Below are 25,772 nucleotides of genomic sequence, written 5' to 3'. Positions count from 1 at the left end.
CATGATCTTGTGGTTCATGGGGTCGAGCCCTGCATGACTCTGCACTAGCAATGTGGAGCCTGCTTGGAATTCTTTCTGCCCCTCTCACTTCCCCACTCATTCTCGCTCTCAAAATAAATAAATAAATTTTAAAAAGCCCCACAAACCTTAGAAAACCCAAATTCTGCATTTTGTCCCTACTCATATCAGCAAGAACATAAACAGGTTATGGAATAACTGTTAGGATTCCTGTGGAAACTTATGTCATTATGCTTACACATGAGATGGTTAGTTTTCAACATACGCAGCATAAAAATCTCTATCAGTTTTTTGGTAGACCGATTATTGAAGTGAGGGACATCTAGAATTTTTTACAAACTTAGAAAATAGCCATCCATGTAGACTGACATTTAGAAGAAAATCCCACTTTAGTCATTGGGATATTTCAGCTTAATAAATACCAAGTAAGTTGTATGAAACATTAACTATAGAGTTGATAAGACCCTCAAGCACCAGAACATTTTCTGGGGATATTCAAGAAACATACATCCCACATTTCTGTAGTAGAAGGTGATGATGAAAGTCTTTTTGCATTTGTAATGATTGTTGGCAAGAAATGTGCTGCTAATCTGGATCTCAAAAAGAGTTATCAAATGGTAGTGAATGAAAATTCAAATGAGGACGGTATCTGTCATGTTCATCTCCATGTTCTTAGAGGTCAGCAGGTAAATTGGTGTCCTAATTAAGCATGTTTTAGGGATAATTTTCCTTTCTCTGGAGATTGATGAAGTTTGTAAGTTCTCATGTGTTGAACATTACAGTGTCCTTATTTTTACATGTGTGTATGGATTGAAGAAATAATTTAAAAAACCCATACATTATGTGGGCACCTGGGTGTCTCAGTCAGTTAAGCATCTGACTTCGGCCCAGGTCATGATCATGATCTTAAGATTCGTGAGTTTGAGCCCCGCATCAGGTGACCTGCTTCAGGTGAGTCCCACTTCTGTCTCTCCCTCCCCTCCCCCTGTGGGGTTCTCTCTCTCCCCCTCTCCCTCCCTTCCTCCCTCTTTCTGCCCTTTGCTCACTTGTGCCCTCTCTCTCAAACAAATAAATAACTATACATTTTAAAAGGCATTATCAAATGGTTAAAAGTGAGGGGTGGTAATTTTTCTAGTTAAATTGAAGTGCTTAAAGATTTTTTTTTAATGTTTATTTTTGAGAGAGAGAAACAGGGAGTGAGTGGTGGAGGGGCAGAGAGAGAGGGAGACACAGAATCCGAAGCAAGCTCCCGAAGCAAGCTCCCGGCTCTGAGCTGTCAGCACAGAGCCTAATGTGGGGCTCAAACTCACTAACCATGAGATCATGACCTGAGCCAAAGTCTTAACCGCTTAACCCACTGAGGTACCCCGACACCCCAGAAATGTTTAGATAGTAGTAGGAAATGTATTTAAAAGTCCATAGAGAATTAAACCTTCCTTAAATTAATTGGTATAAGGTTATGGGACTCTTTGAACTAAGAACAGAAATGCTTAGGAAACTTTCAGGATATCAAAATTGTTTATAACCTCTTATCTTTAAAAATACTAGTTTTGTTATATACCTATAAACAAGAGAAGCATATAGCATCAAATAAACTTTTTCAATTGAGAACTGTTCAGTAAAATCCATAGTTGGCTCCCATAAGATCTTTATTTTAATGTTTTTTTAGATTTCAAGGAAAGTTAGAATATAAAATCTTTTTAGAAATTGAGTATTCTTAGGGTGCCTGGCTGGCTCATTTGGTGGAGTATGCAACACTCAACCTCAGGGTCATGAATTCAAGCCCCATGTTGGTCATGGAGTCTACTTTAAAAGAGAAAGGAAAGAAATCTATCAACTGTAAAAGTTTCTTTTTTATTCTTTTTCCTAAATTTCTAAATAGATGGTTTATTTCTCTGTTGATCTTTCTACAGAGAAGAAGTTTGTCAGTAAATAGAAAGATTCCTTGATTTTGGGTTTTGTCCTAGCCCTATTTTCATTCCCAGTAACATGTAATTTACTGTATGATATATAAGATGAATCTGAATACTGTTTCTTTTAAGATAAAAAGCCAAAGAAATTACTGTATAGTTACAAAGCCAACTGTTAAACAAAAAACAGCATGTTATATTGGGGTATTTTTTTCTGCCAAAGTAAGTTATCTGTCTAGATCGGTGCCTTTATTAAATTTTAAGATTCAATTTCAGTTTCATCTTGATGCGGAGACATCAAATTGCATAGTTTCTGTGTTTATTCAGTCTAACTGGGTTTCCACTATTTCAGTTACCCTCTAGATGGTTACTTTTAGTACCTGTTTTAATCCAGATTTACACTCAAGACTGATAATTTCTATTTCAAATAGGCAATAAATAGACTTGTTATACAATTTAAAAGGTAAAGCAAGCTTTCCTTCCTGAAGGCAAATAATTAAGTTTTGGGGGTATTCAAAAATTATATGCAAATTTTCAACTATGTAGGGGGTTGGTGCCCCTAACCCCCAAGTTCCAGGGTCAGCTGTACTGTTAACTAGTTTCTTATGTATTCGTTGGAGGCATTTTATGCATATAGAAAGGTGGATGGGGGTGCGTGGTGGGCTCAGTAGGAAGAGCATGTGACTCTTGATCTCCGGGTTGTGAGTTCGAGCCTCATGTTGGGTGTAGAGATTACTTTAGAAAATAAAAAAAAGTAAAGAGGGGCACCTAGGCGGTTTGTTTGGGTGAGTGTCACACTCTTAATTTAGGCTCAGGTTCTTGATTTGATCTCGCAGTTCACAAGCTGAAGCTCCACATGGGGCTCCAAACTGACAGCATAGAGCCTGCTTAGGATTCTCTCTTTGCTTCACTCTCTGCCCCTCACCTGCTCTTTAGAGCTCACTTGCTCACTTGCTCTTTCTCTATCTCTCTCTCAAAAATAAAAAAAGAAAAATGAATGGATGCATGGATATATGCTTCCTCAAAAAAAACAACGTTGAAATATAACTTACAGTAAAATTGAGCAGTTTTAAGCATACAGTATGAGTTTTGATAAATATATACACAGTTATGCAGTCTCTCCCAAGTTTATCATACAGAACATTTCCATCACCCCCCAAATTTTCTTCATGTTCTTTTATAGTAAGTCCGCTCCACCTCCCTCCAGCCTCTGGAACTATTTATCTGCTTTCTGACACTATAAGTTTACCTTTTCTAGAACATTGTTCAATAGAATAATATAGAATGTGGTCTTTTTATATCTGACTTCTTTCACTTAGGAGTATACTTTTCAGGTTTATACATATCAGTACCTAAATGTCTTATTAGCTTAACTTAGAGTGAGGTTTTTAAAAATAATTCTTTCATAACTGGCTCATGAAATGGACTGATGGATCTTATATTCAACTTAGGTAAATCTTAGCTCTTGATGTTAAACCTTGACCTCCTTCAGGATGGAAAAAGACAACTTGAAAGCAAAATATTAAGGATAAAGCACAAGTAAAATTCCATTTAATGAACATGGTAGGAGTTCAGAATAACTTGTTTGGTTCAAATTCTATTTTAATAGCAATTTATTGCTATTTAAGTTAAAAAAAAAAGATACCTTTTATGTTTTAAATTAAGCAAGTGTTCTTAGTTATACTAACCTGTATTAGAAACAACATTTGGCATGGCACCTGGGTGGCTCAGTTGGTTGAGTGTCTGACTTCAGCTTAGGTCATGATCTCACAGCTCGTGGGTTCGACCCCCGCTTCGGGCTCTGTGTTGACAGCTCAGAGCCTGGAACCTACTTCTGATTCTGTGCCTCCCTCTCTCTCTGCCCCTAACCCACTCATTCTGTCTCTGTCTCTCTCAAAAATAAATAAACATTTTAAAAAAAAATTTAAGAAACAACATTTGGGAATGGGAATTGTACCATAGATTTTTTTTAATTGCTTGTTTATTTTTACCATTTAATTTAATTTAATTTTTAAATTTATATCCAAGTTAGCATATAGTGCAACAGTGATTTCAGGAGTAGATTCCTTAGTGCTCCTTACCTTTTTAGCCCATCCCCCCTCCCATAGCCCCTCCAGCAACCCGCTGTTTGTTCTCCATATTTAAGAGTCTCTTCTGTTTTGTCCCCCTCCCTTCTGACTAATTTCGCTTAGCGTAATACCCTCTAGTTCCATCCACATAGTAGATTTTTTTCTTTTTTTAAGTAATCTCTTCCCCCAGCGTGGGGCTCGAACTCACAACCTGGGGATCAAGAGTTGTGTGTAGTCAACTGACTGAGCCAGCCAGGTGCCCCAGGTAGTTATTTTTTTCCTTGAGATGGGCAGGGAATTTCTGTTGCAGAGAAATATAAAAGCCAAAAATTGAGATAGGTAAGAAAGTAAATAATGTTGGGGTACCTGGGTGGCGCAGTTGGTTAAGCATCTAATTTTGGCTCAGGTCATGATCTCCCGGTTCATGGGTTCGAACTCCTTTGGATTCTGTGTCTCCTTCTCTCTGCCCCTTCCCTACATGTACTATGTCTCTCTCTCAAAAATAAAATCTTTCAAAAAAAAAAAAAAGAAAGAAAGTAAATACTGTTAAATCTCTGTCTCAATCCCAGTGCTTTAAAAAAAAATACAGGGTGCGGGGGCACCTGGCTGGCTCAGTCAGTTAAGCATCTGACTTCAGCTCAGATCATGATCTCACGGTTCATGAGTTCCAGTCCTGCTTCAGGGGAGTTCGTGCCCTGCTTCTGGTAAGCATGAGCCCCGCATCGGGTGAACATGAGCCCCTCTTCAGATGAGTTCTGCCTCTCTCTCTGTCCCTTGTGGGATTGTCTCTCTCTTTGCCCTTGCTCACTTACACTCTCTCTCTCAAAAAACAAAAAACCACAAGACTACAAGGGGGGGCCTGGCTGGCACAGTCAGAAGAGCATGCAACTTTTGATCTTGAAGTCTTGGGTTCAAGCCCCACGTTGGGTGTGGAGATCACCAAAAAAAAAATTTTTAAATACAGAACTTTGTTTCTATACTCTGTCCTCCAAGCTTCCAGGTAGTATAGTACAGAATAATTGTACCAAAATGACTGGTTGAATAAGTTAACTCAGAGAAAGGGACTTACAGAAATAACTAAGTGCTGCAAATTAAAAACTATATAATATTTGGAATGTTAAATCGTATCTTCATAGAACTCATTAATAAGATTCTAAGTAGTTTTTTGTAATTTAAGTATAGTTGGTATGCAGTATTACGTTAGTTTCAGGGGTAGAACATAGTGATTTGACATATCCATAATGAAATGCTCACTACGATAAGGGTAGTTACCATTTGTCACCATACAAAGTTATTAAAGTATTATTGGCAGTATTCCTTATTTTGTACTTCATATCCCGGTGACTTAATTTTTCTTTATAACTTAAAGTTTGTACCTTTTAATCCCCTTCACCTATTTCATCCATCTCCCCCACACCCCTTCTCTTGCAGTTACCAGTTTATTCTCTGTATTTATGAGTCTGCTTCTGTGTTGTTTTGTTTCTTCATGTTTTGTTTTTTAGATTCTAAATTTAAGTGAAATCGTTTACTATTTGTCTTTCTCTGTTTGATTTATTCCACTTAGCATAATACCCTCTAGGTCTATCCATGTTGTTGCAAATGACAAGATGTCATTACTTTTTGTGGTTGAGTGATACTCCATTGTGTGTATGTACGTATGTGTATATATACACATACATACATATATATGTATTTATGTGCCACATCAGTCTTTCACCCATTCATATGTTGATGGATACTTTGGCTGTTGTGAATAATGTTGCAGTAAACATTAGGGGAGCATGTATCATTTCGAGTTAAGTGTTTTCATTTTCTTTGAGTAAATACCCAGAAATGAAATTGCTGAATTGTATGATATTTCTATTTTTAATTTTTTGAGGAAGCTCCATACTGTTTTTCTTAGTGGCTGCACCAGTTTACATTCATTCCCACCAGCAGTGCATCCTTTTCTCTGCATCCTCACTAGCACTTGTTATGCCTTGTCTTTTTTTTTTTTTAATTTTATTTTTAAATTTACATCCAAATTAGCATATAGTGAAACAGCTTGTTATGCCTTGTCTTTTCAATACCAGCCTTTCTGACAGGTGTGAGGTGATAGCTCATTGTGGTTTTGGTTTGCATTTCCCTGATGATTAGTGATATTGAGCATCTTTTCATGTGTCTTTTGACCATTTGTATATCTTCTTTGGAACAATGTCTATTCAGGTCCTCTGCCCATTTTTAAATCAGATTGGGGTTTTTTGGTGTTGAGTTGTAAGAGGTTATATATAGAGAGAGAGATAGATATAATATATATTATGTATATCTATATAGAGATATAATATATATTATCTATATATCGATATGGATAATCCCTTATTAGATCAATCATTTGCAAATCTTCTCATATTCAGTAGGTTGCCTTTTTTTGTTGTTGATAGTTTCCTTTGCTGTATAAAAGCTTTTAGTTTGATATAGTTGCTTTTGTTGGTCTTGCCTGAAGATACAGATCCAAAAAAATATTGCTAAGACAGATATCTAGGAGTTTACTGCCTATGTTTTCTTTTAGGAGTTTTGTGGTTTCAGGTCTTACATTTTTAAGTCTTTAATCCATTTTGAGTTTATTTTTGTGTATGGTGTAAGAAAGTGGTCCAATTTCATTCTTTTGCACGTAGCTGCCAAGTTTTCCATTTATTGAAGAAACTGTCTTTTCCTCATTGTATATTCTTGCCTCCTTTGTCGTAGATTAATTGACCACATAAACATGAGTTTAATTCTGGCTCTGAATAGTTTTTATTGTGCTTTTTTTTTAATGTTTATTTATTTATTTTTTGAGAGAGAGTGCGCATGAACAAGCCGGGGAGGGGCAAAGAGAGAGGGAGAGAGAAATCCCAAGCAGGCTTTGTGCTATCAGCATAGAGCCCCTTGTGGGGCTCAAACTCACGAATTGTGAGATCGTGACCTGAGCTGAAATTAAGAGTCAGACGCTTAATCAACTGAGCCACCCAGGCACCCCTATTGTACTTTTAAAATACTAAATTTTACTATTTTTACTGTAGTTGTTTAAAAATATAATCAGGGGTGCCTGGCTGGCTCAGTTGGAGAAGCAACTTCTCCAACTAAAAGCTCCAACTATAGAAGCTATCGGGGTTGTTAGTTTAAGCCCTACGCTGAGTGTAGAGATAACTTAAAAAAAATTTTTTTTAATTAAAAACATAATCTAAAACTATCCCTTGTTTTAAATCTCAAATGCCGAGCCAAGAGGAAAAGGAATAGAGTATGATTTCCTGCCTTGTGGTTTTTTTAGGAATCCCCACCTAGTAACGAATCTTAAGTTGGTGGGTTCTTCATGGGAAAGTAGCTAAGCAGCTGGCATCTGGTTGTAGAGCATTACTATAGGTAGATCTGTCTCTGATTACAAAATTTTATGATGGACTTTCCTATTTTAGCCTTTTTAATATATCCGGCGTTTTCATTATATCCCTTTTTAAGTTTTTTCAACTGCCTTTGGAACCCTGGTTGTCTATATCAGCTAAAAACCTATCAGTGTCTCGTCAGATGGTCCCATGTCATTTGAAACATTTATGACTTCCAGAGCTTGTCCCAAGTGTAACCTAATAGTTTTGAGATACAAAAACTGGTATTGAAACTTCTTTTTTGAAAACTAATAAATTACATTTTTACCTTAAAACAGTTTTTGTAGTTCTTTAGTATATAATACATATTTACTTTCCTTATATTTACTTACTGAACTCTGAACAAGGCAAAAATGATCCACTTTTTAAACATACATTTGTATTCAAGAATCCCAAATACTTTAACCTAAAGATTCACGGATCTATCCTTCTCTGACTTTTAAGGATTGTTCAAAGTTCACTAGTGGGATAGAGAATATTGGTATGAGTGATAATTTTATTAATTGGTAAAAGTTACGTATATATTGAATACATTTCCTTTCTTTCTATTTTTTTAAGGAATTGAATGACCTGGCACGGGACCCCCCAGCACAGTGTTCAGCAGGTCCTGTTGGAGATGATAGTAAGTATTTAAAAAGAATGATAAAATGGCTCCTGTCTGGCTCACTTGGTAGAGCATGAAACTCTTGATCTCAGGGTAGTGAGTTCCAGCTCTATGTTGAGTGTACAGTCTCAACTTAAAAATATAAAAAATAAAAAAATAAAAATAAAGGGAATGATGAAATGCAACTGCATAACCATCTGCCTGCCTCTAGGGAACTGTGGGACTAATGAATAATATCTCTCTCAAGGTTATTTTGTGTGAAGAGATAATTATGCTGTAGGGAAGAGGCAGTGTTTACACTTACTTGTCCGCAAAAGATGCAGTTCTATGTGTATCTCATCAATTTCTATAGTATTCATTTTGAAACTTTTGAACCTTTTCTGCCAGATATTGCCTGTATAGTTGTTCTGGCCCCTTCCTACCTCTATCCTTCAACCCTTCTGGGTATTTTGCTGGGGTAAAATATTTGAGGTTTTACTTATATCTAGCTTTTACTCTTTGAGATAATCCTAAGGATGAGGGGGGATAGTGGTGTGTGTGTGTGTCTGTCTGTCTGTCTGTCTTTGTCTTTCAACTGGCTCATACTTGTGAAGACAGGTACAATTTGTTTATTTTTAATGTCCAGTTTATCTATTTAATCCTGTCTAAAATAATTTATTAGGCCTTATCATACATGTTGGATAATAATTTTCCTTTTGTTTCACTTTGTGTCACTACAGCATGCCCCCCCCTTATACCATCTTCTAACATTGTTTAAAAGGAGAATATATATGGGGGGGGGGGGAGCAGGGCAGAGAGAGAGAGAGAGAGAGGACAGAGCATCTGAAGTGGGCTCCGAGCTGTCAGCAGCAAGCCTGATGTGGGGCTCGAACTCATAGTGAGATCATGATCTGGGCCACAGTCAAGATGCTCAACCAACTGAGCCACCCAGGTGTCCCTAAAAGGAGGATATTTGAACCAGACTGTACTTTACGGCACAAAACTAATTGACAAAAGAGTATAATATTTAGCAAATAGGAGAAAAGAGCATACTTGAAAACAATTTTGTAAGACAAGTGTATACATTAAAACAAAAAAATAAATGAGGTTATATTGGCTTATGTTTAAAATCTTTTCCTAATTTTGCTTAAGAATTTTGGTTTTGGGGGTGCCTGAGTGGTTCAGTCTGTTAAGCATCCAACTCTTGATTTTGGCTCATGTCATGATCTCATGATACGTGGAATCGAGCCCTACATCGGTCTGTGCACTGACAAATAGGAGCCTGCTTGGAATTCTCTCTGTGCCCCTCCACTGCACATGTACTCTCTCTCTCAAAATAAATAACCGTTTAAAAAAAAAAAAAATATGTTGGTTTTAGCTTGCTAAACTTAAGAATCAAAACAAGGCTCTGGGGCTCCTGTGTGACTCAGTTGGTTAAGTGTATGACTTTGGCTCAGGTCATGATCTTCTGGTTTGTGAGTTAAAGCCCCACATCGGGCTCTGTGCTAATAGCTCAGAACGTGGAGCCTGCTTCAGTTTCTGTGTCTCCCCCTCTCTTTGCCGCTTCCCCACTTGTGCTCGGTCTTTCTTTCTCTCTCAAAAATGAATAAAAATTTTAAAAAATCAAATAGGAATCAAAGCAAGGCCCTTTTACAGGGATTGCTTTACATATAAAATAGATGGGGGATGCCTGGATGGCTCAGTCAGTTAAGTGTCTTGACTTGGGCTCAGGTCATGATTTTGAGATTCATGATTTTGAGCCCTGCACCAGGCTCTCTGCTATCAGCACAGAGCCTGCTTCAGATCCCTTGTTTCCCTCTCTCTCTGTCTTTCCACTGCTCTAGTGCATGTGCTCTCTCTCAAAAATAAATAAACATTTTTTTTTAATTTTTTTTTTTTTTTAACATTTTATTTATTTTTGAGACAGAGAGAGACAGAGCATGAACGGGGGAGGGGCAGAGAGAGAGGGAGACACAGAATCGGAAGCAGGCTCCAGGCTCTGAGCCATCAGCCCAGAGCCCGACGCGGGGCTCGAACTCATGGACCGCGAGATCGTGACCTGAGCTGAAGTCGGACGTTTAACCGACTGAGCCACCCAGGCGCCCCTAAATAAACATTTTTAAAAAGCCAGATATGGTATAAATTATAAAAGGAGTACATGTGATGAAAAATCCCATTTACATTATTCTGTTCAGATTGGTCCGTTATGAGTAACTATAGTGTTTGATAGCAAACAGGATAGGCCAAGTACTTAAACATGCATTATCTCAGTTCAGCCTCACAATAGTTCTTTTGGGTGAGTGGAGTAGAAATTATAAACTACTTTAGAGAAGAATATAGTGAAGAGTCTCACGGTGGTTTCCAAAGTGGACTCATTCTCAAGTTTTTTGATACTGGTTTTGTCATTCGTGGTATCATACACTCCACCTGCTTCAGTGTGGTGTTTGAGTTGAAAAAGTGGTTTTATTTCAGCAAAATTCCTCGAAGTTGAGAGTGGCTGATCTTTTCATTAAAAGTGTTTGAACTCTGGGGCATAGAATCCATTTTTGAAGTTGTCTTCAGTATGCTGAAGTAATTTCCCTTTGCTCTGCATAGTATTATCACATTCCTTTCTCAGAAAAGTTATCTTAGTTAAATAAGACTCCCCAAAGCATAAGCAATAAAAGAAAAAATAGGTGATTTTACATTTAATGAAGTCTAATTTAGGTGCTGCAAATAATACCATTAAGAAAAAGAATGAAAAAAAAAAGAATGAGAAAATTTGTGCAAATCATCTCTCTGATAAGGAAATTTATTCAAAATTATTTTAAAAAATCTTTATAACTCAACAATATAAAGATAAATAGCCCATTTCTGTTTTTAATGACTAAAGGATCTGCATAGACTTGTCTCTAAAAAGAATTTACAAACGGCCAATAAGCACATGGAAAAGATGCTCAGTATCATTAGTCATCAGGGAAATGGAAATCACATCCATAATAAACTAACACTTCACACCTTCTAGTATGGATAGAATCAGCGAGTCAAATAATAAGTGTTGATGAGATTGTGGAGAAATTGGAACCTAAATATCTTGCTGGTAATAATGTAAAATGGTAGAGTTCAAAAATATGGTCGTTCTTCTAAAAGTTAGACTTATCATATGTGAGTTCACTCATTGGTTTATATCGAGGAGAAATGAAAACATGTCCATACAAAAACTTGTGCATGAATGTTCGTAGAAGCGGTAGCTGTAATAGCCAAAAGGTGGTAACAATCCAAATGCCCACCAGCTGGTGAAGGCATAAATAGAATGTATGTCCATACAATGGAATATTCCATGTCAATAAAAAGGGAGTACTGATGTGTACTACAACATAGATGAGCCTTAAAAACATGCTGAGGGATGCTTGACTGGCTCACTCAGTTGGCTGTCCAACTCTTGATATTGGCTCAGGTCATGATCTCACAGTTCGTGGGATTGAGCCCCGTGTTGGGCTCTGCCCTGACAGCATAAAGCCTTCTTGGGATTTTCTCTCTCTCTCTCTCTGCCCCTCTCCCGCTTACATGTGTGTGCACACACACTTTCTCAAAATAGATAAACACTAAAAAAATTTTTTTAATAAAGGAAAACATAGTGAGAGAAGCCAGATATAAAAGACCACATAATGTATGGTTCTATTTTTACGAAATATAGATCCATAAAGACAGAAAATAGATAATGGTTGCATAGAACTAGAGATCTGGGGGAAATGTGGAGTGATTGCATATGGATATGGGTTTCTTTTGGGGATGATGAAAATGTTCTAAAATTGATTGTAGTGATGGTTGCACAACTCTGTGAATGTCCTTAACAACACTGGATTGTAAACTTTTAGTGGAAGAATTTTATGATATACGGATTATCTCTCTATAGCTGTTTAAAACGTAATAACCTCTCCCTTAACTCCTAACCACCCTTTTCAGGTGACTTGGGTCACCTGCTGCTAAACTATTAATAGTGCCTACCTTCTAAGAGAATAAGGAAAATCTCATTAGGGACAGAATAACTTCCTTACACTTGGTCATCTAGATAGTCTGCTGATATTACATTTAAAACTTAGGGAGTGTTTGAGAACAGTTGAGATAAATTATTGTCAAAAAGTCCTGATCAAGTCTTCCTGATGAATTGTATAAGGATAAAATAAAGTGTAACTGTGTAGCTAAATATTAGAAGGAGGCAGAATTTAATCTTAGGAAGAAAGAAACTGTTGGTCACAACAAAACTTTCTGAGCTCCTTTTGACTATTCTAGCAGTCAAATCCCTCAGCACCATATTATTGATATTTAGTATAAGAATGAAGTCTTTTATTTTATATTCAAAATAATATAAGGACGCCTCGCTGGCTCAGGTGATCACGCATGTGACTTTTTTTTTTTTTTTTTCTTAATGTTTATCTATTTTTGAGAGACAGAGAGCTAGTCGGGAAGGGGCAGAGAGAGAGAGGGAAACATAGAATCTGAAGCAAGCTCCAGGCTCCAAGCTCCAAGCTCCAAGCTCCAAGCTCCAAGCTCCAAGCTCCAAGCTGTCAGCCCACAGCCTGATGCGGGGCTCAAACTCAAGAGCTGTGAGATCATGACCTGAGCCAAAGTCAGATGCTTAACTGACTGAGCCACCCAGGTGCCCCGAGAGCATGTGACTCTTGGGGTTGTGAGTTCAGGCCCCATGTTGGGCATAGAAATTACTTTTAAGAAGGTACCTGGGTGGCACAGTGAGTTAAGCTTCGACTCTTGATTTCAGCTCAGGTCATGATCTCAATGATTCATGGCATCAGGCCTTGAGTTGGGCTCTGTGCGAAGCCTGCTTGGGATTCTCTCTCTCTCCTCCCTCTCTCTCTCTCCTCCCTCTCTCTCTCTCTCTCCCTCTTCTCTCTCTCTCTCTCTCTCTCTCTCTCTCTCAAAATGAATAAACTTTAAAAACAGAAATAGGAGGACCTGAGTGGCTCAGTCAGTTAAGCATCTGATTCTTGATTTTGGCTCAGGTCATAATCTCACAGTTCATGGGTTTGAGCCCTGCATCAGCCTCTGCTAAATAGTGCAGAGCCTGCTTGGGATTCTCTCTCTCCCTCTCTGCCCCTTCCCTGTTCCTGTGTGCTCGCTCTCTCTCAAAATAAATAAATAAAAACATGAAAAAAAGAAGATAAATTTAAGAATGAACTTAATAATACAGTGCTTTAGTTTTTAAATACCCATATTTAATGTACCATTACATTTTTTCCATTTTTGTGCAAAGATCTGGTGAGCAGAAACAAGTATTTTTTCCTGAAGGAAAAAATGAGGCAAAGATTTATTGGTCATATAATCTGTTTCATTTACTTTTGTTTTGAGCTTCTCTTTAAAAAAAAAAAAAGATTTGATTTATTTCAAGTTGTTTGTTTTTTTTTTTTTATTTTGAGAGAGAGCACAAGCAGGGGAAGAGCAGAGAGAAAGGGAGACAGAATCCCAAGCAGGCTCTGCATGGGCTCGAACCCACAAAAACTGTGAGATTATGATCTGAGCCAAGATCAAGAGTCAGAACCTTAACCCACTGCACCACCCAGGTGCCCCTTTTGTTTTGACCTCTTGGTGAATGTGACTCTCTGGAGATCTGTACTTGAATTCAAATGTGGGTCTCTTGAGTTTCATTCTCAAACTGTAACAGATATTCTTGGTTATGTTTTTTAGCCTTAAAGCTTCATCTTTGGGGTGCCTGGGTGGCTCAGTTTGTTAATCCTCTGACTTTGGCTCAGGTCATGATCTCACGGTTCGTGAGTTCGAGCTCTGAGTCGGGCTGTGTGCTGACAGCTCAAAGACTGGAGCCTGATTCAGATTCTGTTTTGCCCTCTCTGTCTGCCCCTCCCATGCTCACGCTCTCTCTCTCAAAAATAAACATTAAAAATTAAAAAAGAAAAAGTTTCATCTTTGAGTATTCTAAAGAGTAATCAGTGAGATGTGAACTTAACATTTAAACTCTCACGAAAGAGGTTGTAGCTTTTAGTTTGTGTAATTTGGTTTTCAGCATCAAACCAGGATGGTAGTGGGAGTTTTTTTGTTTTTGCTTGTTTTAGACTATCAAAACTTTTTAATTCATTACCATGAGTTTTTTTTTTTTTTGTAATGTGTATTTATTTTTGAGAGAGAGAGCCTGCATGCAAGCAGGGAGGGGCAGAGAGAGAAGGGAACAGAGGATCAATCCCAACTGGGCTCTCAAGATGCTGACAGCAGGTAGCCCCGTATGGGGCTCGAACTCACAAACTGGACATCATGACCTGAACCTAAGTCAGACACTTAACCAACTGACCACCCAGGCTCCCCGTGAATTTTTATTTTTATTTTCTTTTTAATTTTTTTTTTTAATGTTTATTTATTTTTGAGACAGAGACAGAGCATGAACAGGGGAGGGTCAGAGAGAGAGGAAGATACAGGATCCGAAACAGGCTCCAGGCTCCGAGCTGTCAGCACAGAGCCCGACGCGGGGCTCGAACTCGCGGACTGCGAGATCATGACCCGAGCCGAAGCCGGACGCTTTACCTACTGAGCCACAGGCACCCCGTAAATTTTTATTTTTTTTATTTTTTTTATTTTTTTTAAACGTTTATTTATTTTTTGAGACAGAGACAGAGCATGAACAGGGGAGGGGCAGAGAGAGAGGGAGACACAGAATCTGAAACAGGCTCCAGGCTCTGAGCTGTCAGCACAGAGCCCGACGCGGGGCTCGAACTCACAGACCGTGAGATCATGACCTGAGCCGAAGTCGGACGCTTAACCGACCGAGCCACCCAGGCGCCCCTAAATTTTTATTTTTAACAGCTGCTAAAATTGATCCTTAAATGAAAGGTTTTTGAAATCTAGACGTAAGATACAGCAATATTTTATGCTAATGGCCAAATATTTTACCCCAAACTATTTCTAGAGAATTCTATTACTTGGAAACTGTAGTGATTTTTTTTTTTTTAAGTATTTATTTATTTATTTATTTATTTATTTATTTATTTTTAAGTAAACTCCGTACCACACGTGGGGCTTGAATTCACAACCTACAGATCAAAAGTCACATGCTCTACCAACTGAGCCAGGAAACTGTAGTGATTTTTTTTTAAGTATGTATGTATGTATGTATTTTTAAGTAAACTCCATACCACACGTGGGGCTCGAATTCACAACCAAGAGATCAAGAGTCACATGCTCTACCAACTGAGGCAGCCAGGTGCCACACCCCTCCCTTATTTTTTATGGCATCGTAGTGATTCCTGAACTATTTACCAAACCATTGTTATTTGAGTCCGTGTTAGATATCCTCCCGCTACCTTCTTACCTCCTTTTTTATACTTCCACAAGGAGAGCTAGGAGTCGAGAAGAGTTCCAGAGGGAGACTTGAGTCAGTGATTCCAGTAGGTATTCTTAAATTAACTAGTGTAACAGAATACTCAATTAAGATTTTAATGGTAGGTCTTCAGATGCTTTTGTTAATCAAATTCCATCTTAATGTGTTTTTAGTTTAGTTCGTGTTTCTCTGCCTTGTTGATGTTGTAGATTCTAGATCATTTTAAAAAGAGACAAATATTGATCTTTCATCTGTTAGTAAGGGACTAGTAATTCTAAAGCCCTACATGTAAGTGCTCTCAGTTTTTTCTTGCTGTAAAAGCCAGTCTTTCCTAATTTGAATATTATCTACTTTGACTTTACAGTCTTGCTCTATACCAGTATTATAAAAGGAGTCTATTGTATATTAATGTGTTAAGGAAATGATATAACGCATTGAAGAGTTGAATCTTTGGTTCTTTTTTACCCTCTGAAGTAAGAAATGCTGATTTACAAGTGGAGCTTGGGCCTTGTCAAGAATTTTTGTCTCCCTAATAAGAATTTTCAAGATCTTTTAGCCCAAATACTTTTTCATTATGCATCTTACCAGCGTTCTAGACTATACTAGTCATTTTCTTTTCTCTCTTCAGACTCAGACTTGATTTAGATTCGTCATCCTGCCTAGGGCTTACCATATTGCTTATGAATAAACTGGGATTATACAGGGAATGATATGTTATTATAGTGTACCTATAATGGAGATAATTACTTCATGATGATTTTTTGTTCTTTTTCAGTGTTCCATTGGCAAGCTACGATAATGGGGCCAGTAAGTATTCAGATTGATTTTGGAATAAATGTTGATATAATTCACTCATTTTAATCCCACTTTTCTTGTTATCAACAGAATGACAGTCCCTATCAGGGTGGAGTATTTTTCTTGACAATTCATTTCCCAACAGATTATCCTTTCAAGCCACCTAAGGTAACTGGGATATGTATGGCACTTGTTTTTTATGTGCTTTCTGTGATACCAGTAAACCAGTTTATAAAAGTTTTTCTTTTTTCTCTAGGTTGCATTTACAACAAGAATTTATCATCCAAATATTAACAGTAATGGCAGCATTTGTCTTGATATTCTACGGTCACAGTGGTCTCCAGCACTAACTATTTCAAAAGGTAATGGAATAGGTATCTGATATCAAGATAAAGCAGCAGTGTTTTTTGTCTTTTAAAGGTTACTTATTTTGAAATGATGACTCTTATTCCTATTAAGAGGAGGTAGCAGTCCCCTTATTTTTTAGTAGACCTTGAGACCACTGGAGGGAGTTGGATTTTCAGGCATAGGTATTCTTTGGTGTTATGACTACTCTGACCATTATGCCATTCAAGCTTAGGTTGGAAAATGGCCTCTAGGTATGAATATTTTTTAGAGGAAAGTTAAAGTAGAAGATAATTAATATCTCTTCCAACCTTGAAATCCACGAATGGAAAGGATAGATACTGTTCCAGAAAAGGAAATAACAGCCCTTTTAGAGGAATGCTTGTGGTATAAATATAGATTATGGGGTCTTGAAGAACAAAGGATAGGTGAATTCATATTCAGGCTCTTTAAGGTTTTATCAGGTCTGGTCTTGAGGTTTCTATTAGTAACAGATTCATCCTGTAATATGACCAGTTTAATAAAAAATTTTTTATTTGATCATCTTGATTTTTTTCGTATATAGTCCTGTGTATGTGTGTTTGAATGTATATTTAAAGATTTGTCACTAATTTTGTGATGAAATATCCAGTAGTTCTAAATAAAACCTAATTATATGAGTAGGTTGGGAATTTTTTATATCTGTGAACTGAGTAGTTAACAAACATTTTCTTATATTGTTGATTTGAAATTGTACAGCCCCTCAACATCATACCCAAATGAAATCACAAGTAGATTAAAAGCTGTCAAAACACAAATACAAGAAATAGGCTGCAAATGAGAAGATAGGCTAGTGTGTTTAAAATGGGAAGAACATACAGGGCACCTGGGTGGCTTAGTTGGTTAAGTGACCGACTTTGGCTCAGGTCATGATCTTTTGGTTCATGGGTTCAAGCCCCATGTCAGGCTCTGTGCTGACAGCTCGGAGCCTGCAGCCTGCTTCAGATTCTGTCTCTGGCTTTCTCTGCCCCTCCCAGGCTTGTGCTCTTTGTCTCTAAAATAAATAAGCATTAAAAAAAAATTTTTTTGGGGGCGCCTGGGTGGCGCAGTCGGTTAAGCGTCCGACTTCAGCCAGGTCACGATCTCACGGTCCATGAGTTCGAGCCCCGCGTCAGGCTCTGGGCTGATGGCTCGGAGCCTGGAGCCTGTTTCTGATTCTGTGTCTCCCTCTCTCTCTGCCCCTCCCCCGTTCATGCTATGTCTCTCTCTGTCCCAAAAATAAATAAAAAACGTTGAAAAAAAAAAAAAAAAATTTAAAAAAAAAAAAAATTTTTTTTTTAATTAAAAAAATAAAATAGAAAGAACATATATAAAAATAAGTAAGAAAAAGATCCCAATAGGTGAATGGTCAGAAAGGAGCAAAACAATCAAAGAAATGAAAATTAAGTTCCCATTTTCCACCTTTTTAATTAACAAAGATCTTTAAAAAAAAAAAAACAAATGCTGGTGAAGTACATTGAAACGGGTGCTTACATACCACAGGTAGGAGTATAGATTTGTAAATCCCAGTCAGTATGTATTAAAAGATAAGAGATTTAATCATTACTTCCATTTGACCCAGTAATTCTAGTTTCATTCATTTGTACTAAGAAGATAGATAACCTCAAACGCTAAAAATGTTTTGTGTGGAAGTATATTTGTGAACCTGTGTGGAAATAACATTTGTGAACATTTACTTATTTCTAAAAATTAGAAATTAAAGATCCAACAGTAGAGGAAGAAATAATCCGTTCTAGCACACACTTTTAAAAAGAGTATTGATCCTTACCAATATTGTAAAAAATGGGAAAATACTATGTTTGAAAAAAGCAGAAAAGAGATAAAATTTGTATATATTATAGGTCAAGTTAATATAGAAGTATGTTTGGGCTCTTTGCTGGCTCATTCAATGGAGCTTGCAACTCTTAATCTCAGGGTTGTGAGTTCGAGACCTATGTTGGGTGTAGGGATTACTTTAAAAAAAAATCTTAAAAAAAAAGTATGTTAAGTAGCTAGAAAGAAATAATGTGGGCATTTGGGTGATGAGATTGGTGTATGAAATATTTTTCTTTACTATTTTGTTATATTTTATCCTTTCTTTAATGTGTACATTTAGGCAGGCGGCAACATAGTTCCATGGTAAAAAACATAGATTCTGAATCCCACTGCCTATATTCACCTCTCAGCTCTACCTCTTATCACATGAATCTTGAGACACATTAACTTCTGTATTCCTCAGTTTTTCATCTGTAAAATAGGATGGTAATTCTAACCATTTCATTACTATTATAAAGATTTCAAAAAGCAAAATGCATAGTTAATTGGTTTCTTGTAAGCACTCAGATAACTAGGATAAAGGCACTGTTCTAAAAAATGTTGGATATTTGCTGTTATAACTTTGTTGTTTTTATAAATATGACTTGTATACTCTAACAGTTTTTTTTTTTTTTTTTTTTTTTTTTTTAAGTAGGCACTATGTCCAGTGTGGGTTGGAACTCACAACTCTGAGATCAAGAGTTGCATACTCTATGGACTGAGCCAGCCAGGTGCCTCTGACAATTTAAAAAAAAAAAAATTTTTTTTTTAATGTTTATTTATTTTTGAGAGAGAGACTGAGCATGAGTGGGGTAGGGGCAGAGAGAGGGAGACAAAATCTGAAGTAAGATCCAGGTTCTGAGCTGTCAGCACAGAGCCTGACATGGGGCTTGAACGCATGAACCATGAGATCATGACCTGAGCTGAAATCGGATGCTTAACCAGACTGGGGCATTTAGCGTGCCTGGGTGGTTCAGTCAGTTAAGTGTCAGACTCTTGACTTCACCTCAGGTCATGCTCTCAGGGTGGTTAGATCAAGCCCCACATTGGGCTCTACATTGATCGTGGAACCTACTCAAGTCTCTCTCTCTCTGTCCCTCCCCTGCTTTCATGTGTGCATTCTCTCTCTCTCTCTCTCTCTCTCTCTCTCTCTCTCTCTCTCTCTCTCAAAAAAAAAAAAAAAAAAGTCTGGGGCATCAAATTGAAAATTATGGCATCCCAGGCAAAAATATAAACAAAAAACTAGGAGAACACATTTTTAAAAGTTGAGGGGCACCTGGCTGGCTGAGTCACTAAAGCATGCAGCTCTTGATCTCCAAGTTGTGAGTTTGAGCCTCACATTGGCTATAGAGATTGCTCAAAAATAAAGTCTTTAAAAAAAAAGTGACTGAAATAGTTTTCCAGATAAGTGGGCCCTTTTCTTTTTGTAAGCCTCTTTGTAATTGAGGGGCTGCTTGTGAAAGTGTTGTTATTGTGATTTCCTTGCCTGGTGGTTCTTCCTTCACCAAGTATCAGTAAAGATAGAAATCCAGTAATGGGACCAAGAGAGGTAGATTGTGTGTGTGTGTGTGTGTGTGTGTGTGTGTGTGTGTGTGTGTGTGTGTGTGGAAAGGTTTAATAGCTGAAATTGTTAACCATAGCTCTTTTTTTTCTTCCCCCTTCTGTGCTTAGTGTTGATTTTTCAGTTACACTACCTTATAAGGGCCATTAATTTATTTGACTTATGTTCTCTTTGTCTGGATAGCTATCTTTTAAAATAATTGCATTCTATTTTGTTGAACTTGATTATATCAGTATACCTAAGTTTAATGTTTTAATGACTCCTTTTTGTAAATTGAATGTTTGGGCAAGTAGTTCTGTGAAAGGCCTGAATCCTATATGTGATATTATTCCTTTGTCGAGGGCAGTAACTTTGACCTGAAGTTCTTTCTGCTTTGAGTGTATATGTTAGGGATCTGAATATACAGAAACCTTAAAAGAAGCGGTTAAATGTGCTATAAAGCCACTTGATTATATGTTTTTAGATTTAGAAGTGACTGTGGGTTATGACCCTGATGAAAATGAGTATATACTGATGAAAAATATTGATGTAGATAAAAATTTAGTCATTTCAGTGAAGTGTCTCTGCAGGTTATACAAATAGGAGTATCTCTTTATGGAGAAGGAATGTATAGTAAGTTATAATCCAAAAGCAGTGTTGTATGACTTAAAAGGACCCTCAGTAGTACAGTAAGAATCTTTTTACCAGGTCCAGGTAACCACCACCCCACCTTCCTTTCCTTCCTGGAAAGAGTTAAAAAATTTATTTATTTAAAAAAATTTTCTTAAGGTTGCCTTATTGGAATAATTGGAAGAGAAATTTGGTAAGGGAATTTGTGCAAATACTAATCTGGTAGCTTATCTAATTTCAGGTGAAGATTTATTTGAATTCTTGCCAATTTGATGGGCTGGACAAGTTTCTTCTTTCAGTAATAGTCAATAATTTCATGAACATTCAAAAATCTGTAACTTCCTGTTGTCATTTCCAGGAAATACATGAAATCTTTCCTTATTGCTGTTAGAATGTTCTGTGCTTGAAGAGGGCATCAGGTGATACACCTGACAATGGGAAGAGAAGATGTTTTGGGAATGCCATCTGCCAGAATTGTGGGCAACAGGAATGAAGAGTCAGAAAACATCTTTCCTGATGTTTTTTATTTTCCATATACTCTTAAGGAAATAGCTTTTTTGTTAACAAAGTGAATGATAAAGGGCACGTGAACCTTTTCCTCACCTCTCAGAAGCCCTTGATCTCTCTAGGTAGGAAAATGAATTATTTTCCTGGTGAATTTGATGTTTTGGGAGTAAAATGAGCTTAGAATCATTGTCTCCTGCTACAGAATATTAGAAATAAGATAGCTGAGTTCTCTTGCATCAGAATAGAAGAATTAGAATTTATTTTAGTATGTCAGAGACCCCTGGATTTAATACAATTAGTGGCCTTGGCCTCCTCCTTTGCATTCAGTAAGGAATACATAAGTTTACAACAAATTTGAACAGAGGCAATTGTATTATTTGCCTGCTGTGTTCCACGTTGTCACTGAGAAAATGGCTTAGATGAGATTCTAAATTGTCACTGAAAAGAATTTGAGAACTTAAAATGTTGTATCCTGTATACTAAGTATGGCCACCTCCATTTGGGGGCAAATACGGGCCATTATGTTTTTAGACTAAATTGTTTTCAACTAAAAATGAAATCCATCGCATCTGAATGTAATACCTGTCGTAGAGAAAGCAGTGATTGTTCGATTTCATGGTTGTCACTTCTGAGAGCATTCAGTAGTGTGGTTGTCTTTGGAATTTTGAGAGCCATTTATTTCTGAAGATGGGTTTCTAAATATTGAGTTTTATGGCCTATGAAAAGTGTTGGTCTAGGACTTGGAAGACCTGAATTCTAATTCTACATTAATTACTCACTAACCAGGGACAGTGGACAAGTCACTTCATCAGCCTGGGCCAGTATCCTTAGGGGTTCAAGCATAGAGAAATCCTACATGAATTTTTGTTGATTCTTGTTACTATAAAGTTAGGTAGAACTCACAAAGCTCCTAGACACCACAATATGAATAGGTTCTTAGAATTTTCTTGTGTGTTGGCATCTCATGTTTCTTTCAACCCTTTGTTTTTATCCTCTACTAATTTATACCTTTTTTTCCCCCACCATTATAGTACTCTTGTCCATCTGTTCTCTGTTGTGTGATCCCAATCCAGATGATCCTTTAGTGCCTGAGATTGCTCGGATCTACAAAACAGATAGAGAAAAGTAAGTATGGCCAGAAAAGTACCTGTGGTGGGGTGGAGATGTTTGTGTCTCAGATCTTAACTCAGGGCTGAGTCAGATATTTAAAATGAAGTTCTAATATACTGACCTGGGAACAGAAAGAAGAGTGTTTACATCAAGTGTCTATAAGTAGAAGATGCTGATCTTATCTCTCATTGTTTCAAATGACTCCCACTGTCTAGAAAAACTTCTCTGTAGTTTATTTTTTAACAGCCTCATGTCTCCTGTTTGGCTTTTGACTTACGAAAGCCTGTCTTTGGTAGGTATTTGTAACTGAGTGGGAAAAGGGAATTGATTTTCTACCATTTGGCATAATCTAAAAAGAAAGTTACTACAACAAGACATGAAAGCCCCAAATTTCCTTTAAAAACAAATCTTAATGTAGAATTTACATGTTTTTAAAAAAGAATTTATGTATTTTACAATTGTACTATGAATTATTGAAGAGTGGTCAGAATATTGAAAAAGATAGTAACTGAAAGTTCTAATTTTTTAATTTTGTGCATTCATGTAAGACTGTAGGAGGCAGTAGGTGGGAAATTATGGATCATTTTCTAAAGTCAAAAGGATTAAGAATTGGGGCACCTGGGTGGCTCAGTCGGTAGGGCGTCCAACTTAAGCTCAGGTCATGATCTCGAGGTTCATGAGTTCAAATGCAGAGCACACTTCAGATCCTCTGTCCCCCTCTCTCTCCCCTCCCCAACTTGTGTTCTCTCAAAAATAAATAAAACATTTTTTTAAATTAAAAAGGATTAAGAATTATTTGAATTCTGTTGGATTAGAGAGTTTTACAGATAGTATATTTTTAAATGGAGCTACACCAGCAATGAGGGAATTTAACTGCAACTGGTTCTTAGTTTAGTTTTGTCTGTGTTTAGGTCTGAATGGTATCTATAGTCATGTATTTCTGGCTGCATTCAGAATAAAATTAGATCCTGCTTTTTTCTATTTGTGAATACATCCACAATTTTTTTTTTTAAGACTTAACAAACTTTTTTTTAAGTAATCTGTACACCCATCATGGAGCTTGAACTCACAACCTTGAGATATGTCGAGTTGCATGCTCTACTGACTGAGTCAGACAGGTGCCCCACACAAGTTAACTTTTTATATAGTATTTTTTTTTAAATACTTACTTTTGAAAGAGAGAGAGCATGAGTGGAAGAGGGGCAGAGAGAGAGGGAGACACAGAATCTGAAGCAGGCTCCAGGCTCTGAGCTCTTAGCACAGAGCCTGACGTGGGGCTCGAACTCACGAACCCCAAGTTCATGACCTGAACTGAAGTCAGGTGCTTAACTGAGCCCCCCAGGCACCTGAGTATGTTTGTTTATTTTTGAGGGAGAGAGTGTGGGAGGTGCAGAGAGACGGGGGTGGGGGGTGGGGGGTGGATAGAGGATCTGAAGTGAGCTCTGCACCGACAGCAGCGAGCCCAATGCAGGGCTCAGACTTACCATCCATGAGATCATGACCTGAGCTGAAGTGGACTGTCAACCACCTGAGCCACCCAGGAGTCCCCACACAAATAAACTTTTAATGAGAGACCTATTTTGTCCAGTATCTAGGTGGGCATGAATGCCTACCAAGAGGCATTTTCCAAGTGATTGTAGTGGTATTGTTCACTGAACTTTTCCTGCATCTCTTTTTAAACAAAGAATCTTCTGCCCTGCTTATTTTACTACTAGAATGTTCTGGAGTAATAAACCCATTTAGTTTCAGCAACCACATTGTTAGGAAAGTATTACATGAATTTAATCACTATTGGTATATGATTTTAAGAACCATATATAATGTAGAATTATGTAGTTTTAAAAATTCCAAATAAATGAATCAGTGACTGAAGATCTTTCTTAGAAATAGGTCAGTCATTGGGGCTCCTGGGTGACTCAGTCAGTATCTGACTCTTGGTTTTGGTTCAGGTTATGCTCTCATGGTTCATGGGTTTGAGCCTTGCGTCAGGCTCTGTGCTGTCTCTGTGCTTGGGATTTTTTCTCCCCCACTGCTCTCTCCCCTCGCTCGCTCTCTCTGTCTCTCTGTCTCTCTCTCTCTCTTTCTCTCTCACAAAATAAATAATAAAACTGAAAAAAAAAAAGAAGAAATGGGTCAGTCAAATATAGAATAAAGGTGTACCAGCAAATGCTAACATGTAATCAGAATCCTATTAGTAGCATTTAAAGGACATTGTTTTGGGTTTTACAGCCTTTTCCCACCATCACTGACTAAATGCTTAATAGAAATTTAGAAGTCTTTGCTAGACTACTACTAGTTAGTCCCTTCAAGTTATTAGATAGGATAATGAATGAAATCTGTTGCTTTCTGACTGACTCCACCTGTGTTAAGCCACGCTTCTCTTTGTGTGTACAGGTACAACAGAATAGCTCGGGAATGGACTCAGAAGTATGCGATGTAATTAAAGAAATTATTGGATAACCTCTACAAATAAAGATAGGGGAACTCTGAAAGAGAAAGTCCTTTTGATTTCCATTTGACTGCTTTCTATGAGCCCACGCCTCATCTTCCCCTGTGCACATGTTTACCTGATACAGCAGTGCTGCGTGTTGTACATACTTGGAACAACAAACTAGAAATACTGTACTTCTGTACCAACATTGCCTCCTAGCAGAGAAGTGTGTGTGTGACAAGCCAGTTCTCCAAGCGTAACCTAGGTGTGAGACTAAAAGTTTTCCTTACTGACTTAAATTTGGATAACGGCAAGGTGAGGGGTGGTGGGTATGGTGTGTGCTTGGATGGGGAAGAAAAGCTCCACTGACCTGTAGGAGATTGTTTTTAAGTGGAATCCTTTTAAACTCAAAACAGTTATGAAAAGCAAGGCGAAGAACACGAAGCTGTTTCTGTATTCATTTTATTCCGAAGGACCTCCGTCTTAGGTGAAAGTTATGACCAACCAGATTAAACTCTACCCACATCCTGTATTTTAAGGTCTAAGTTTAACTGGTCAACATTTAAATGGATTGGAGCTATTAGTACATAAAGTGTGATGGGCTTTGTTCCCACATCTTTTGCATCTCCCCACCCTTCAACCTTTGTCCTTTCAGCCCCTTTCTCTCTTCCACATTCTTTGGTTTGTATGTGGTTTCTCAGTTAATACATAGCTAATAGCTCTTATTTTTCTTATGTTTTTAACTGCTTAGGTCTATCTGGATGTAAGGGTGAAAATTCATTTGATGGAAATACTTGTGTATATTTAAAGACCCAATTGCTCCCCTGGAGCTTGTACGTTCAAGAATGATTAATCTGTGTAATAAACTGATTACTACAGTCATTACATATAATTTTGTGTGAATAGGCCTTTTGATTTTAAGAACTTTGTCTAGCAGAGATTAGTGGTGGGTTTTCCCCCACCCCTAAAATGTTTTCATTTATACTGGTTGCATTTCAAAATCATGAAACAATTCCAGTTTACATAGTCAAAAGGATATCTTGAAAGTAATTTTACCGAACAAGGGCATAAGCTTAAAAGCATTTCCATGAAACTTACATGTGCAGTATTCCAGGAACATGACTGTTAAACTAAATAAGAAATTTGCTTTATTAATGAAACTAAGCTGCATTTCACCAAAACCTTGTGACATTCCCTTGGTACATAGGACATAAAACAAAGGCATTGCTATTTGGTAAGTTAAGCTTCTGTGATTGTGATTGTAAAAGAGCAACACTGACCAAAC

General features: G+C 37.4%; 1 protein-coding gene across 3 annotated transcripts in view; it reads left to right on the top strand.

Annotated features, from left to right (window-relative positions):
• UBE2D2 (ubiquitin conjugating enzyme E2 D2) overlaps positions 1-25,379 on the top strand; it is a 54,029-nt gene extending 28,650 nt beyond the window's left edge. For all 3 annotated transcript variants that reach the window (XM_060637856.3, XM_060637857.3, XM_078450547.2), the window contains 6 exons: positions 7,951-8,014; positions 16,072-16,103; positions 16,182-16,259; positions 16,348-16,453; positions 21,978-22,071; positions 24,451-25,379. In XM_060637856.3, coding sequence (XP_060493839.1) covers positions 7,951-8,014; positions 16,072-16,103; positions 16,182-16,259; positions 16,348-16,453; positions 21,978-22,071; positions 24,451-24,496 — 420 coding nt within the window. In that variant the 3' untranslated portion in view covers positions 24,497-25,379. The remainder of the gene's footprint in view (positions 1-7,950; positions 8,015-16,071; positions 16,104-16,181; positions 16,260-16,347; positions 16,454-21,977; positions 22,072-24,450) is intronic.
• The last annotated feature ends 393 nt before the right edge of the window (positions 25,380-25,772 follow it).

The sequence above is a fragment of the Panthera onca genome, chromosome A1 (genome assembly GCF_046562875.1).
Source record: "Panthera onca isolate mPanOnc1 chromosome A1, mPanOnc1 haplotype 2, whole genome shotgun sequence".
NCBI classification, from domain to species: Eukaryota; Metazoa; Chordata; class Mammalia; order Carnivora; family Felidae; genus Panthera; species Panthera onca.
This window is presented reverse-complemented; position numbering and strand designations above follow the sequence as displayed.